Here is a 14,663-nt window from a genome sequence, read left to right on the forward strand (position 1 = left end):
CCCTCCTGTCTGCATTCTGGTCTCTTAACCTCTCAATTAAGGGACAAAGTGCCTTTTCTCCCTCCTGGGAACTGGTTGGATGAGTTTCTTGGGCCTCTCTGGTTGAGGCCCCTTGGTAGGGAAGGTGAGGGACCTGGGGGGTGGGGGCAGGTGCTATGGGGTGGAGAGAGGGGCTGTCCTGGGCTCTGGGAGAGGAAGCGAATGAGGCCTTGCTGTCCGAAGGGCTGGCTGTCTTTGAGAGTTGACACGTGGGAATCTATTGCCTGCCTTCTAAAGGAAAATCCACTTTCCTAACTTCTCTGGGTTCAGGCATCAGGCCCAAGATCAGCATCCAGGGTAAATATGGGGCCAGGGGTGGGGGCCTTCGGAGCACTTTTGCTGTAGTGCCCAAGAAATGGGGAAGGCCCAGGTGGATTGATGGATGGCAGTATGGCAGCAGATCACAGAAGGGGGCTGCTCACGTTAATGTACTTTTCTGGGTCTGGATGGTCTGGATGGTCATGCTTAGAATTAGAGAGGAAGTTGCATTTGGGGGAGCCACCCTGTTGGCAGCCTTGCCAACTAGTTTCTGATTTGCTTGGGGAGAGAAAGGATTTGGGGAGGGAAGAAAGCCCTCAGGTGGTGAGATGTACTCTGACCAACTCCCAGCCCAGTAGAGAGCTTTGGCCTGGAATCCCAGGCCAAAATGGGACATTTTGTTCCAATGAAGCCCCACGTCTCAAGTTTTCTAGAATCTCTGATCTCTCCCTGCTTTCAGAAGCATGTAATTCACACAAAGCTTTGTTTCTTCACCTTTCTTGGGTCCGCATTGCTCCCGCCCGCCACACAAGGGTTGGAATAGGTCTCCCTCTTTCTAGCAGATGTTTCTCTGGGTCATTCTCTTTCTCCTCCCTGATGCGCTCTGTGAATAGTCCGCGCCTTCTAGGGCCTGTTGATTCTTCCTGAACATTCTTTGGCCATAGGGACACAGGCTACCATAGCCCCACATGCTGTGTGTGCCTTTTTAGGGCCATCCTTACACCTCATCTCCTAGAGTCTCAGTAGGTGTGGCTCGGGCATGTCCTTTCCCACAAAGCCACTGCCGATGCATCCTCCAGTCTGTCCGATTCCTTCCAGCCTGGCTTCTTGCTGCCAGCTGCCCTAAGTCCTTTGAAGGTCCAGGTCCTTTTGGGACTCAGCTCTCCCATGCTGCTGCCTTTGCATCAGGGGCCTTCCGTCTCTTCTTCACTTGGCAAGTAAAAGCCTGTTCATCCCTCAAGGCACATCTGAAATATCGCCTCTTTTAAAGCTGTCCAGGACCCCCAGGTTGTACCAGCTACTCCTTCTGTTAGCACAGTTGATGTATTCGTACCTTCTACACCAGGACTCAAGGCATTGCCTTATGCATGATGTGTTTATATGGCTGTTTTTCCTTCTAGAATTCGGTTCCTCAAAGACCAAGAGACAATGTCTTATTCATTTTAGCATTGTGTTCAGAAGCGTGGAATGAATTGCCGAACTGGAGACAGTCTTGAACTCCCATACTGTTCATGACCCCATTCTTTACCTCCTTTTGTTATTGGGGCACTTGTCTTGCTTCTCCTGATAGAGGATCAGCTCTTGAGAGCTGGGTGTGTGTGTGATTCATCTCTGTCTCCCACAAGGCTGCCACAGTGTCTGTGCAAAGTGAGTGCTTGAAAATACTTGTCCAGTGAATTCTGAAGCTCACAACTTAGGAAGGGCAGGGACTGTTATCCCTAAATGAGAGGGTAGACGTTGTGGCACAAATTGCTCACTGGCTTGTTCCTTTATCATCCAGCTGTTTGGGAGCAGAACTGGGGCTGGTTTTGAGCAGTGCTGGCTGGAGTCTCTGGGCTCATTCATACACATTTTGTTGCTCTCTCCCTCTTTGATAATCCCTGCGATTTATTTATTTTTTATTAAAAGATTTTATTTATTTATTCATGAGAAACAGAGAGAGAGGGAGAGGGAGAAGCAGGCCCCATGCAGGGAGCCTGATGCGGGACTCGATCCTGGGTCTCCAGGATCAGGCCCTGGGTGAAGGTGACATTAAACCACTGAGCCACCAGGCTGCCCTTCCCTGTGATTTAGGACATGGGTGAACAGCAAGGCTTTTCCTAGTACCTTGTGTTTTTGTCGTATGTCCTAGATCTTCACATGTGCACTTTGAAGCTGGATTTCATTTTTTCTTTAAAACTGAAGAGCCAGGGCAGCCTGGGTGGCTCAGCGGTTTAGCACCACCTTCAGCCCAGCACATGATCCTGGAGACCCAGGATCGAGTCCCACATCGGGCTCCCTGCATGGAGCCTGCTTCTTCCTTTGCCTGTCTCTGCCTCTCTCTCTCTCTCTCTCTCTCTCTCTCTCTCTGTCTCTCATGAATAAATAAAGAAAATCTTTAAACAAAAACAAAAACAAACCAAAGAGCCAGTGTTAAGGGTGGTTTTTACTGATCACTTATTTTTGCTTTTGCCACTTTGCATTTCCTTAAGTTCTGTTCCTGCTTACGCCTGTTGTCTTCCATGCTTCTGCTCCTCTTTAGCTCCTGGCAGTACATGCTCTCTTTCCCTGCGGAACCCTGAGGCCTGTGCCTTGCCTGCTACAGCAAAGGGCTCTGACTCACTTATACTTCATCTTTTGGTTTGCCTTTCTCTTGGGCATGGATATCAGACTGTGTTCCTTTCCAGCTGAATTGCTTTATATTTTCCCATATAAGATCATGGTTTGAATGGATGTTGGGATTATAGATGGTGGGGGAGGATTAGGTCATGCTAGTTCACCAAGTTTAGTACTTTTATCTTTATTATTAATTTGAGATGTGGGTAAACATTTTAGGCACAAATCAGAAAAAAAAATCTGTCCCAGTGCTCGTGAACAAATAGTAATTAATCTATCCGTACTTGTCATCCTACCACTCATGGTGGGTTTACTGTGCGTCATATGTGGTACGGATTGCTCTTTCTTCTCACTCTTGAAGACCAGGGAGGCTGGTGCTTTTGTTCTCCTTTTGCAGATGAGGAACTTGAAGCTCAGTCTGGTCAAGTGGCTTGCTCAAGGCCACACGGGCCCATAAAGCCGAGGTGCTGGGTTTCAGACCAGGTGTACCTGACTCCAGAGCTTGTGAATCCATTTAGTGCCAGTAACCTCTGCTTCGTGGACTCCTGTGCATACATGTGCCTGCATAGTCTCTCCTCCTCTGCTGGGGACTCAGAGGGACCTAGTGGGACCCCTCTGCTCCCACTTGCTTCAAGCTAAGATTCTCTCCAGTGCCCTTAAATGTGATGCAACAGTAAATGCTGCAACTGTGAAAGATGTGGCTTGCGTTTCCTCCCTGCCCCCACCCCAGCCTAGAGGCCTCAAAACCAGCAGCCCCTGCCCCGGGGGTAGGGACAGCAAGATGGCTGATTTGCAGGGCGAGGTTCCTGAAGTTTTCTGGTAAGGAGTGGAGGTCCTGTGAGCCTTTTTGGCCTAGCGATGAGAGAAATGGGGCCTCTAGGAACACAGAATCTGTCAGTGATTTCTAGCACTGGCTTTAGCTGCTCCATCTTCTGGGGACATTGTGTCATTTCTCTGCTTAGTGACCAGCTGCTGGGAGCCGCGTTCACCTACACTGGCTGTGAGCAATGGCAGTTTCTAATCAACAGTAATTGCTGTCATTTGCCTTCAGTATGTATATGAAACTTCTGGTAGACAGCTTTTCCTGGGATTTTTGTAGGGGGATCTTACTGTAGTCTCTTCTCTGAATTCCAAAGTGATTCCTTGGCCACTTTTCCCTTCCTCTCAATTTTTTGTGGCTGGTCACTTGATAGGTGGCATGATGGCAAGGCAGCTCTGCTCTGCTCTAGTCCATTGTCTGGGGCCAAGTAGGACAGGACTGCTTGGGTGAATGAGCAGTCACTGCTCCTGGGTATCTCAGCAGATTGGAAACTTGCTGGAAGTGACTAATGTGGAAACTCATTAGTCTAGGAGGAAACTGGCTCAGCCCTTGATTTTGACCCTGTTTATCTTTCACCTGACTATGGGACCAGTGAGAGGTCCTTCAGCACAATTCTGCAGACCTCCCATAGGTGTTTATTGAGCACCTAGTATGTGCATTGCTCTCTGAGGGGTGAAAGAAGGGTACAGGGAAGCAGGTCCAGTCCCATTGACTTTTACCGTCTAGTCCAGAAGAAAAGCATGCATGTACAATCCCCCAAGGATCAGCACTGTAAGTGATACTCAAGGTCACTAGAGTGAAAAGAAGTGTATTAGTGTCCTATGGCTGCTGTAACAAACCCCACAAACTTAGTGGCTTGAAACAACACATATTATCTTACAGTTCTGGAGGTGAGAGCACAGGACCGTGTTCCTTCTGGAAGCTCCAGGGGGAGCATAGGTTTCCTCACCCATTCCAGCCTCCTGAGGCTCTCCAGACCCTGTGGCTGCTGATCCCTTTCCTCTGCAAAGCCAGCAGCCTGCCTTTCTTTCTTTCTTTCTTTTTTCTTTTCTTTCTTTCTTTTTTTTTTAGATTTTATTTATTTATTCATGAGAGACACAGGGGGACTCGATCCCAGGACTCCAGGATCATGCCCTGGGCCAAAGGCAGGCACCAAACTGCTGAGCCACCCAGGGAGCCCAACCAGCAGCCTTTCTGTCTGTCCCTCTGCTTTTGCTGTCACATCAGCTCCTGAATACCGCGTCCCTCCTGTCAGGACCCTAGTGATCACATCAGCCCCCACCCCAGGTAACTAGGGTAATCTCCCCATCTCTAGAGCCTCAGCTTGGTTACATCTGCAAAGTCTCTTTTGCCAGATAAAACAGCCTCCATAGGTTCCTTATATCCAGGGATTAGGATGTGCTCATTCTTTGAAGGGGGGGCAAAGTCACACGTAGTGTGTGTGTTGGATTCGCTGAAAGTGGTGGAGGAGGCCTTTCTGAAGAAGATGATTTGACCAAATTTGTGTAGGGAGGGAGAGCCTGGGACACATCCCAGGTATGGGAAACCACATGAGCAAATATTGTGGCTGTGGGGTGGTGGGAACAGTGAGGTGTAGACGAGGGGTCCTCCCATTGGGGCAAGATGCCAGGGGCTTTCCTTCCCTTCCAGGGCCAGGCTGAGGAAGTTTTCTGGACTTCAGTCTGTAGACACAGACATCCTCTCAGAATTCAGGTGGGAAGGCTCCACTGGCAGCCACAAGCCCTTTCCTTCTCGGCAGCTGAAATCCTGCTTCAAAGACCCAGATGCACTTGGTGGCCCCTGCTGTTCCTGGGTGATGGGAAAAGGGATTCACGAGGGAAAATAAATTCAGAAGGGGAAATGAGTTTGAGCCAGCTGGCCTGGCTTTGTGGCCCAGAAACCCTGGTCACACTATTTGCACGGCCTCTGTGACAGTCACGTTGCTCACATTGAACACATCCAACACAGTCACTCCCTAGGGAGCCTTTCCTTGTCCTTTCTTAGGATGCTTAGAGCCCCCAAGTGTCTGGGGACGGCTGGAAGGGCCGGAGTGAGGAAGCTGCTCCAGGAAGGGGCAAAGGGCCAGACCCTCTCAGCGATCCTCCTGTCCTCCGGAAAGCCTCCAGGGCTGTGGTGAAAGGTGTCCTGCTGGTGTGGCCCAGGGAGAGTGGCAAGAAGAGACAGGCAAAGAGCCGGGCGTGGGGCGGCTGTGGGTGACGGCACAGCTGAGTGAGCTCAGCACCCCTGTTTGAGATCTGTCTGGCGGTTCACCTTGCTCCTGTTGTGCTTCTCTGGAGAAGCTGTAGCTCTTCTCTGGTGCTTCCTTCTGGTACCATCTCTGAGGAGTTCCTGACTGGGGACTTGGGCGATCGTTCAGGAGGAAGGTCAAAGGTGGCTGGCTGCCCGGGTTTGGAGAGCCTTTGGAACGGGTAGGGGGTGTAGTTGAGCGATGAAAGAAGCCCCTGGGGAGGCGTGCCGGGTTGGCAGACGTTGGCGCAGTTGCCTTTGGGAGAGCCCCCGCTCCTCTCCTGGCCTCCTCTGAGACAGGTGTGTCGGGCTTCCGCTTCTTGGGTGTGGGGTGAGGAGCGGAAGGTGAAAGGATGACATCAGCCTCCTCCGCACCTGGAGCCAGCCTCTCTGAAGCAAAGTGTTTTCTGGGGCGTCTCCAGGGCTGGCCTGCACAGAGGGTTGTCCAAGTGCCCCCCTCCTTCTCCTGCCTTCTCAGCCCACTGGCCAGGGAGGGAGGGCCAGAAGGGAATGTTACTGAGTCCTGGGATTCCCTAGGACCAGAAAAGGAGAAGTTCTCCAGAAGGTTCTAGGTGAGTGCCCCTGTGGGACCATCTCTTTCTTTTTTCTCTTCTCTTCTCTTCTCTTCTCTTCTCTTCTCTTCTCTTCTCTTCTCTTCTCTTCTCTTCTCTTCTCCCCTCTCTTTTCCCCTCCCCTCCCCTCCCCTCCCCTCCCCTCCCCTCCTCTCCTCTCCTCTCCTCTCCTCCATTCTTCCTTCCTTCCCATGCTCAACATGGGGCTTGAACTCAAGACCCTGAGATCAAGACCTAAGCTGAGATCAAGAGTTGGCTGCTTAGGGACCCCGGAGTGGCTCAGCGGTTGAGCGCCTGCCTTTGACCCAGGGCGTGATCCTGGAGACCTAGGATCAAGTCCCACGTCGGGCTCCCTGCATGGAGCCTGCTTCTCTCTCTGCCTATGTCTCTGCCTCTCTCTCTCTCTTTCTCTCTCTCTCTCTGTCTCTCATGAATAAATAAATAAAATATTAAAAAAAAAAGTTGGCTGCTTAACTGTCTGAGCCACCAAAGTGCCCCTGGGACCATCTTTTCTGAAGTTGGGGGTGGGGGAGCAGGGTCCTTTTGCATCAGTGACCAGAGGCCTGAGGACAGAACATGGGGGCTAACTATGAGTCTTGTCTTTTTTTTTCTGTTGGAGGCAGGGGTATGGGTTAGATGGGGACATGGTGCTGAGGCTTAGTGAGGAGGAGAAGGACTTGGGACTTGACCCCAGTCAGCTGTGCTGGGAACCCAAGGGACATGTTGCAGCCTGCCTCCCTGTCTGGGGACATTCAGGGAAGGTCCTCAAAAGGGAGGGCCAATAACCTGGGGAGGTGTAGGTGGAGGAAGGGTGCAAATTGTGCTTAAATTTAGAGAGATTATATATATATAAAAAAGAAACATTTCTCTCCTGCTTCCCCTACCTCCCCTGGCCCACCCCCACCCCACCATGTGTGTCTGAGCCACTTCTTGGCTCCATCAAAAAGAAAGGCTTAGGGGACCTTCACAGGTGTGGGACTGGAGATACAGCGTTTTCTAGAAGACTGATTCACTGATTGATGATTGGACTGACTCATGTTGAGAGATAGAAGAGGTCATGGTTAGGGGAGACTTTGGGAACTTGGAGACTGGGTGTGGTAGGAGGAGGTGGGCGTGGGCATGTGGCTTGGGGCTTTGGCCGCTCTGCCTGTCTCCTTTAGGCTCCCACGTCCCCAGCAGACTGTGTCTCCCAGATGAATTTAAAGACCTGAGTTCTAATCTTGGCTCTCGGGTGATAGTAGAGAGGAAGGAAAACTTGCCTCTGGCCCAGGACATGTGGGCAGGGTCTTGTGCTGTCTTTCTGGGAGTTTGAGCTACACACACAGTAATGGTTGGGATCAGGCTTTCAGAACCAAAATGCATTCTGATTGGGTGTGATGACTCTATTAAAACCCACTCTTGTGCTCTGCCTTGTTTGCTCTCACTGCCCCACATGCTTGTCCCCCTCCTTTTCTGGGTCTTTGTGTTCTTTTCCAGCAAGCCTCCTGTCCTAGAGAGCTTTCTGACCCTAGGTCTCCTGGTCCCTGCAGAGCTTGTCTCATGCGAGGAATTATAGTCACATCCTGGGGACCTCAATGACCTCATGCTTTTTTCCTTTTCTGTGACCTGCCATCCTTTGACTTGGAATTTGTATTTTACCATATTGTTCCAAAAGGAGGGTAAGTGGCCAGAGCTTACAGAGTAGCAAGTCTAGAAGTAGCTGTAAAGAATCTTAACTTTCATTCCTTTACCTGCATGGCCTTTTTTTTTTTCTTCCCCCTGCATGGCCTTTGTACGGTAAATGAAGTGTCTTGTTAAAAGCCCTGATCTTTCAAGCCTTAATAAGTCCCCCACGGGTAGCATCCAGGTGTGTGACTAATCGTTTGCCTGTGGGCCTGGCTTGTGTGAAATCCATTAGGGAGACGGCGGGCGGGCAGGGGCAAGGGAGAGGCAACACTAGAGCCTAAGTTCACATCCAGGCTCTGCCACATGCTATTTCTGTGGCCTCAAGTTTCTGTGTCTGTAAAATCGGGGTAATAATGGTGCTGTGTTCAGAGCCGTGTTAGGTCAAAGAGGCTTGCCGCGTCTGCAGCACTTAGAACGCTTCAGCTGTCGGCTGGTATGCTTCATCTCAGCCTCGGGAGGGGTGCGGGGCACGGGCGCTACTACCTTGAGAGCGTGAACTTGCTTTGCAGGGAGACCGGTGCGTTCAGTTCAACCAGAGGAGAAAAGATGCTTTCATTTCTGGGTTCATATGGCCAGGGGTCCCCGAAGAGTAACCCTCGGAAGGCCCCCCTGAGGGAGTGTGTGTGGGGGTGGAGTGGAGCTGTGGCTAATCTTCTACTTTAAAACTGACCTGGCCAGCTGTGAAATCCATCTGGGACTTGGGCCTTTGCCATTTAGCATCCCCACAGGGGCTGGTTGACCCCAGGTCTGATCTGGGAAAGGTCTTAGGTCATAAGTTTCTGCCCCATTGTTCCAGCTGGGACTGACAGCGGGGGTGGGAGGGTTGTGCCTGAGTGCAGTGGGCTTTGAAGGACACCCGAGTCCCTTATGGCTGGGGGTTAAGGACTAGGGCGGAGTTTGGATCTTTGTCTTTCTTTGTGCTCAAATGACACAGCATTACCCCGTGGACTGGTTCTGTGGAAAGGCCTAGCTGGTTAATTTTAAAGGCTCTTTTGAGGAAGGAGGAAAAAGTGGCAGTGCTGCATTTCCCAAGGGGCTCTCTCTGAGATGCTCAGAGTTTCCCCAAGATGAGCTTGTTAATTAATCCTCCTCTGTTGCACCTGGAAGGGAGGGAGAAGGCAGGAATGGCCTTAGCGCTGCCACTGTGTCCTTATCTGCAAAGCAAGAGGCTCCTGTAGATCACCAAGGAGGTGACACCCCTCCCTCTGCCCAAGCAGAGCCCTGCAGTGGCCAAGTGCTGTGCTGGAGGGGGTCCTTGTTGGGCTCTTGACTATCAGTTCTGTAGAGGCACCAGTTTATTCGCCATCATTCATTTGCCAGATCACCCTCAAATCCCCTGAGCTTAGGTCACCTTACAGTTTAGGGAAGCAGATCTTCAACTAGTCACAATCGCACAGGGGGTGGGTGGGATAATCCTGGGGTCCTGTAAGAGTATGTGAAAGGGAGCATCCAGGTTTGTTTTCTGGGGAGGTTTCTAGAAGGGGGCTAGATTTTATTTTTTTTTTATTTTTATTTTTTTTTATTTAAATTTATTTATTCATGATAGTCACACGGAGAGAGAGAGAGAGAGACAGAGACACAGGCAGAGGGAGAAGCAGGCTCCAAGCACCGGGAGCCCGATGTGGGATTCGATCCCGAGTCTCCAGGATCACGCCCTGGGCCAAAGGCAGGCGCCAAACCGCTGCGCCACCCAGGGATCCCGGGGGCTAGATTTTAATCTGAAAATTGAGGATTGGGTATAAGTGACACCGGCTGGGGGATGATATGGCTTGGGGCAGACAGGTAAGAAATAATGTCCAGGCAGAGAGAACATTTGCAAAAGCCAGAGTCCAGGGGTGCTGGCACAGCCAGAGGCACATGTTCCAGGTTGGGGCAGAAGCACAAAAAAGCAGGCGGGAAACTCAAGGCTGCCAGAGTGATGGTACCTACTAGATCCTCCTTGGAGTTCTAGCCTGTGCTCTACTGATTTCTGAGCCCTAAAACTAGGGGTGGAAGGCTCTGGGTCAGTGAAAGTGAGAGTGATACTCTAGAACTTTGTTCCTGTACAAACAGCAATGAGATGCACATTTTGGAAAGTGGTTGTTGGTGAGCTGTGGCCTTCTGGGGTTGGGGTGGAGTGTCCCTGTCCTTCCCAGAGGCCGTAGCCTCTCCGAGGCAGTTATTGCCCCAGGTTTTTCAGGTGGGCCTACCTGTGAACAGCACCACCTGCTCTGGGAATAAAGTCCACCTGAGGCTGTGTTTGCTTTACCTGGGAGTAGTTTCCTGTCTGCTGGGCTGCCTGACCTAGCTGTGCTAAAGGTAGCGTAGGGAGACTCATGGGTGGCTCAGCCCTGCGGCATTTCCTGTGTGCTGGGAGCTGAGGTGAGTCCGGGCCTGTACCAGGTGCTGGGGGTTGGGGAGCCGTTGTACTATCTCCTCTGCCTCTCCTGTCAGTATCCAGAAAGTTTCACATTCATGGTTCATGGTTCTGCTGCTGGTACCCCCAGAGATGTAATCTTACCTTCTTGGCATGTGTGTTGTCTTAGATTGTAAGAGCAAGAGCCTCACCTGTGCTTGCTGGTGACCCCAGCACAGGCCCCGACAAGTGGGCATTTGGGAAGGGTTTTTTGGCAATTGCTATTATCATCACTGTTTTGATGGTTTATGGAGCCCTTGCCCTGTGCCAGGCATGACACTCAGACCTGTCCGTGCAGGGGGTCGCTGCATCCTCAAGGACACAGCCCTGGGGGAGGTTCTGAGAGGCTGGGTTCCTTGCTGGAGTGGCAGGGCTGGGCTTGGGGTTCCGTTGGAAGACACTTGACTGCTGCTCTGGTGGAGATGTTCTCTCTGTTTTCTTGGGGCTCAGGTTTCTGAGCACTTTATTGTCCCTTGGATGTGATCAGCCTTTCCTCCTGGGAAAGCTGGCACTGTTGGAGTTAGGAAGGGATGTTGGGCTTCCTTGTGCTTGTGGAGTCTGAAGGAAGGGACCTTCTCAACATTCAGAGTTACTGTTTTTAAAATTATGGTGAAATACACAAGCGTAAAATCTCCATTTTAACCTTTTTAAAAAAAATTTTTACATTTTTTAAACATTTTATTTGAGAGAGCAAGAGAGCAAGCATGAGTGGGGTGAGGGGCACAGAGAGAGGCTGACTCCCCACTGAGCAGGGACTCCAGGATCATGATCTGAGCCGAAGGCAGACCACCAACTGAGCCACCCAGGCACCCTCATTTTAACCATTTCTAAGTGTATGATGGATCAGAGGCATTGCGTACCTTCACGTTGTTGCTCATCTGTCACCACCAACCATCCCCAGGACTTGTTATATCTTGCAGAGTGGAAACTCTGTGCCCATCAAATACTGACTCCTCATTCCCTCATCCCTCGGCAGCCTCCCTCTTACTTTCTGTTTCTGTGACGATTCTGAGATTTAATTCTTGGTCTGTCTGGGCAGAATCTCCCCGGAGTGCCCTCGCCAGGCAGCGATGCCAGGATGCCCGTCTCTGCCTCCCTCCGCCAGGACGGCAGCCAGGAGCGGCCGGTGAGCCTTACGTCGACCACATCCTCGTCGGGTTCCTCCCGTGACAGCCGCGGTGCCATGGAGGAGCCCAGCGGCCCCGAGGCCTCGGCCGAGAACGGGGCGGGCTCCCCGCGCGGCCGGCACCCCGCCAACGGCGACAGTGGCCCCAGCGGCTGGCTGAGCGTGAGGGGGCCGCTGTCCCCGTTCAGCAGCCGGGCCCCTGCAGCCCCAGCGCTCAAGCTCAGCTACCTGGGCCGCGTGGTGCGGGAGATTGTGGAGACGGAGCGGATGTACGTGCAGGACCTGCGCAGCATCGTGGAGGTGAGGCCTGCCAGCCGCGCGCGGGGCTCAGGTCGCCGTGGGCTGGCCTCTGGCTCCGGGTGGCCCTGCTCTCGTAAACTCCCCTCCACCCCTGGAAGGAGCGTCCTCCCTGACAGTCTGCGTCAGAACACCGCTTCCAGGGGCGGTGGGGAGCCCCAGACCGCCCATACTCTGGGTCAGAGCAGTCGCTGGGGCTGCAGACCCTTGGGGAGTAGGCACGGTTGGTGGGGAGGCCGGGGACTGCCGCGCCCGCAGAGGCTGAACACGGTGAGGAAACGGCCTGGATGTTGCCTGTCAGTGCCCAGATCCCTGCTCCGTTGTTTCCTGGCCGCAGATCTCAGGCGCCTGCCTGAGTCCTTGAGCCTCAGGTTCCTCTCTGGGAGATGAAGACACACCCCCTTGCAGGGCCAGTGTGAAATGCTTCACCCTGCAGGACACTCGGGGAGGTGGCTGGATGGCTGCCACCGAGGAAGCCCTCTGCTCGCCGCAGAGACAGACTTGTTTGTTTCCTGGGGCTGCTGTAACAAATTACAACGAGCTGGTGGCTAAAAGGCAGAAATTTCTTTTGTGTTGATTTAGGAAGCCTGAAGTCAGAAATCAAGATATTGGTAGAATTGGCTCCTTCTGGAAGGTCTGAGGGAGAATGCATTCCATGCGTCTCTCCCAGCTTCTGCTGGGAGGTGGTTGCTGCAATTCTCGGTGTCCTTGGCCTGTACATGTACTATCCCGACCCCGGCCTCCATCTTCCATGGCTGCCTTCTCTGTGTCACTCTGTGTCCTTTCCTCTTATAAGGACACCAGTCATGGGACTTAGGGCCCACCCTAGATCCAGTATGCTATTGTCCTGGGATCCTTGACTGATTACGTCTGCAAAGACCCTATTTCCAAAACAGGTCACCTTCTGAGGTTCTGAGCAGATACTGACTTTGAGGGGGCAGCTATCCAGCCCAACACAGTAGGCGAGGTCTGTGAAGTCCCATCGCAGCTGTCAATGCAGTAAAGGAAGAGATGTGGCTGGAGGGAGTGGGGCCAAGAGGGGCTGGGTCCTGATGCCTCCCTCCACACAGGACTACCTCTTGAAGATCATCGACACGCCTGGGCTGCTGAAGCCAGAACAAGTCAGCGCCCTCTTTGGGAACATAGAAAACATCTATGCACTGAACAGGTATGGAGCAGGCCTAACACACACCGTGTTCAGCCTGTGAGACCCATCTCAGGGCCTGGGTGGGGAGCCCTGGATGTCCCTAGTCTCCTGGGCTGTGACACGTGGGCCCAGGGCCTGATTGCAGAGGGTGGGTACTGGTGGCCCATCCCTGTACAGATGTAGTTAGCTCCCTGCAGGAGAGAGGGGATGTGGCACCAGGTGCTCTAGGGTGGACGTGCTAGATCATTTGAGGCCATCTGCATGTTGGGTCCAGCTTGGGCCAGAACCGCCTCAGGGAACCGCTCGACTCTGGCCCGTGATGCTCATCCCTCTGTACCTTTGTGGCCCTTTGTCTCTCCTATCTTCATCCCCTACTTGCACCTCTCTTAATTTCTTTGTCACCTTCCCACTGACCCCATGGGAAGTCAGGTCTCTCTGGAGGTGATCTGACCTACTAAGAGAATGATCAGGCCAGGCAAAATGTGATGCGGCAGGCTGAGCAAGGCCTGGTGAGGGCAGAAGGGCTCCTCAAGGAGCTGGCATGTGCTGCCTGGTCCCCCAGAGTCCTCAGGGAAGGGACACTGATTAGGAAGAGCAGTGTTTGAGGGGACAGCATCACTAGGACAGGAGGATCCTTACTGTGGGTCCTATAACACGGGCGAGAGGGACTTTGTGCTGTGAACGCTGCAGAAGTCCGGGAGGGCAGACACAGGGTGACTTGGGCTGGGTGGTGGTGGGGTTGGGAAAAGAGGTGCACAGGAGGAGGGGTCCAGGGAACACTGTTTGTAGGGTTTCCCATAGGGCCCCATCAGGTTCAAAGGGTATACTGGGACTCACCCTGTTTCTCTCCCTTTCCTGTAATCTTGTGAAGTGGAGGCTTTTGGTTCCTTAGGGAGTCCCCCCCATCCTCTTCATCTTCCCCCTTTAATCTCTGCCTTTGTGTGTTTGACTCCTTCTGCCTGCAGAGGAGCTGTCTCCCCTCCCGAGGTGGGTACTGGTGTCTCCTCTCTCTCTTGCTTGCTGAGCATGTGGGTGTCCTTTGCTCCCCCTCTTTGTGGCAGTGTTGATTACTTTCTGTGGTTGCTGGTCTGGGTGGAACTCACTCTGAAGATGGAAGCCCCGACTCTTTGGCATGACACGGGGGCAGGCTGTGTATCTGAGTACCAGGAGGCTGGGGAGGGGGCGTGTTGGTAGCTGTGGAGGCTGTGCACTGCCTGGTGGGGTCTGATGACCACTCTCCCCTCCCCCAGCCAGCTACTCCGAGACCTGGACAGCTGCAACAGTGACCCCGTGGCTGTGGCCAGCTGCTTCGTGGAAAGGGTAAGTAGGGCTGCTGGGTCCTTGTCTCTTGTCCCGCCTTGCTGGAGCCACAGAGGCACAGGCGTGCCCAGCTTAAGAGGATGAGGGAGTCCTGGAGGCTTCTGTCCAGGGGAAGTGCCAGGTGCCCTGCCTTAAATGGGAAGGGCATTCTGGGATAGAGCCAGGGGCTGCTAGATGGATGGGATATCCCGGACAGATGGGTACTAAGATGGATCTGTAGGTGTTCAGGGAGAGAGGGGCAGAGTGAGCTATGGGGGTCAGGGCAATGTCTTTGGTATAGGCAGGTTTATAGTCAAATGGGAGTCTCCCGGAAATCACCATCTTTGTTTGGTCTCCTCTTAGAGTCAAGAGTTTGATATCTACACCCAGTATTGCAACAACTACCCTAAGTGAGTAATTGGGGTGGAGAGGGGAGATAGAATTATTTTGTGGGCCTGGAGCACCCACATCCCCATCTAGGC

The 14,663-nt window shown here is 52.7% G+C and overlaps 1 protein-coding gene across 13 annotated transcripts in view; it reads left to right on the top strand.

Moving 5' to 3' along the window:
* Positions 1-14,663, top strand: part of PLEKHG3 (pleckstrin homology and RhoGEF domain containing G3) — a 42,554-nt gene that overhangs the window by 14,653 nt on the left and 13,238 nt on the right. For 12 of the 13 annotated variants that reach the window (XM_077909617.1, XM_077909618.1, XM_077909616.1 and 9 more), the window contains 4 exons: positions 11,352-11,738; positions 12,806-12,903; positions 14,133-14,202; positions 14,545-14,591. In XM_077909617.1, coding sequence (XP_077765743.1) covers positions 11,391-11,738; positions 12,806-12,903; positions 14,133-14,202; positions 14,545-14,591 — 563 coding nt within the window. In that variant the 5' untranslated portion in view covers positions 11,352-11,390. Of the gene's footprint in view, positions 1-11,351; positions 11,739-12,805; positions 12,904-14,132; positions 14,203-14,544; positions 14,592-14,663 lie in introns of those variants that run through there. The other variant, XM_077909623.1, reaches the window with a different exon arrangement.

This window comes from Canis aureus, chromosome 9, assembly GCF_053574225.1.
Source record: "Canis aureus isolate CA01 chromosome 9, VMU_Caureus_v.1.0, whole genome shotgun sequence".
Classification (NCBI taxonomy): Eukaryota; Metazoa; Chordata; class Mammalia; order Carnivora; family Canidae; genus Canis; species Canis aureus.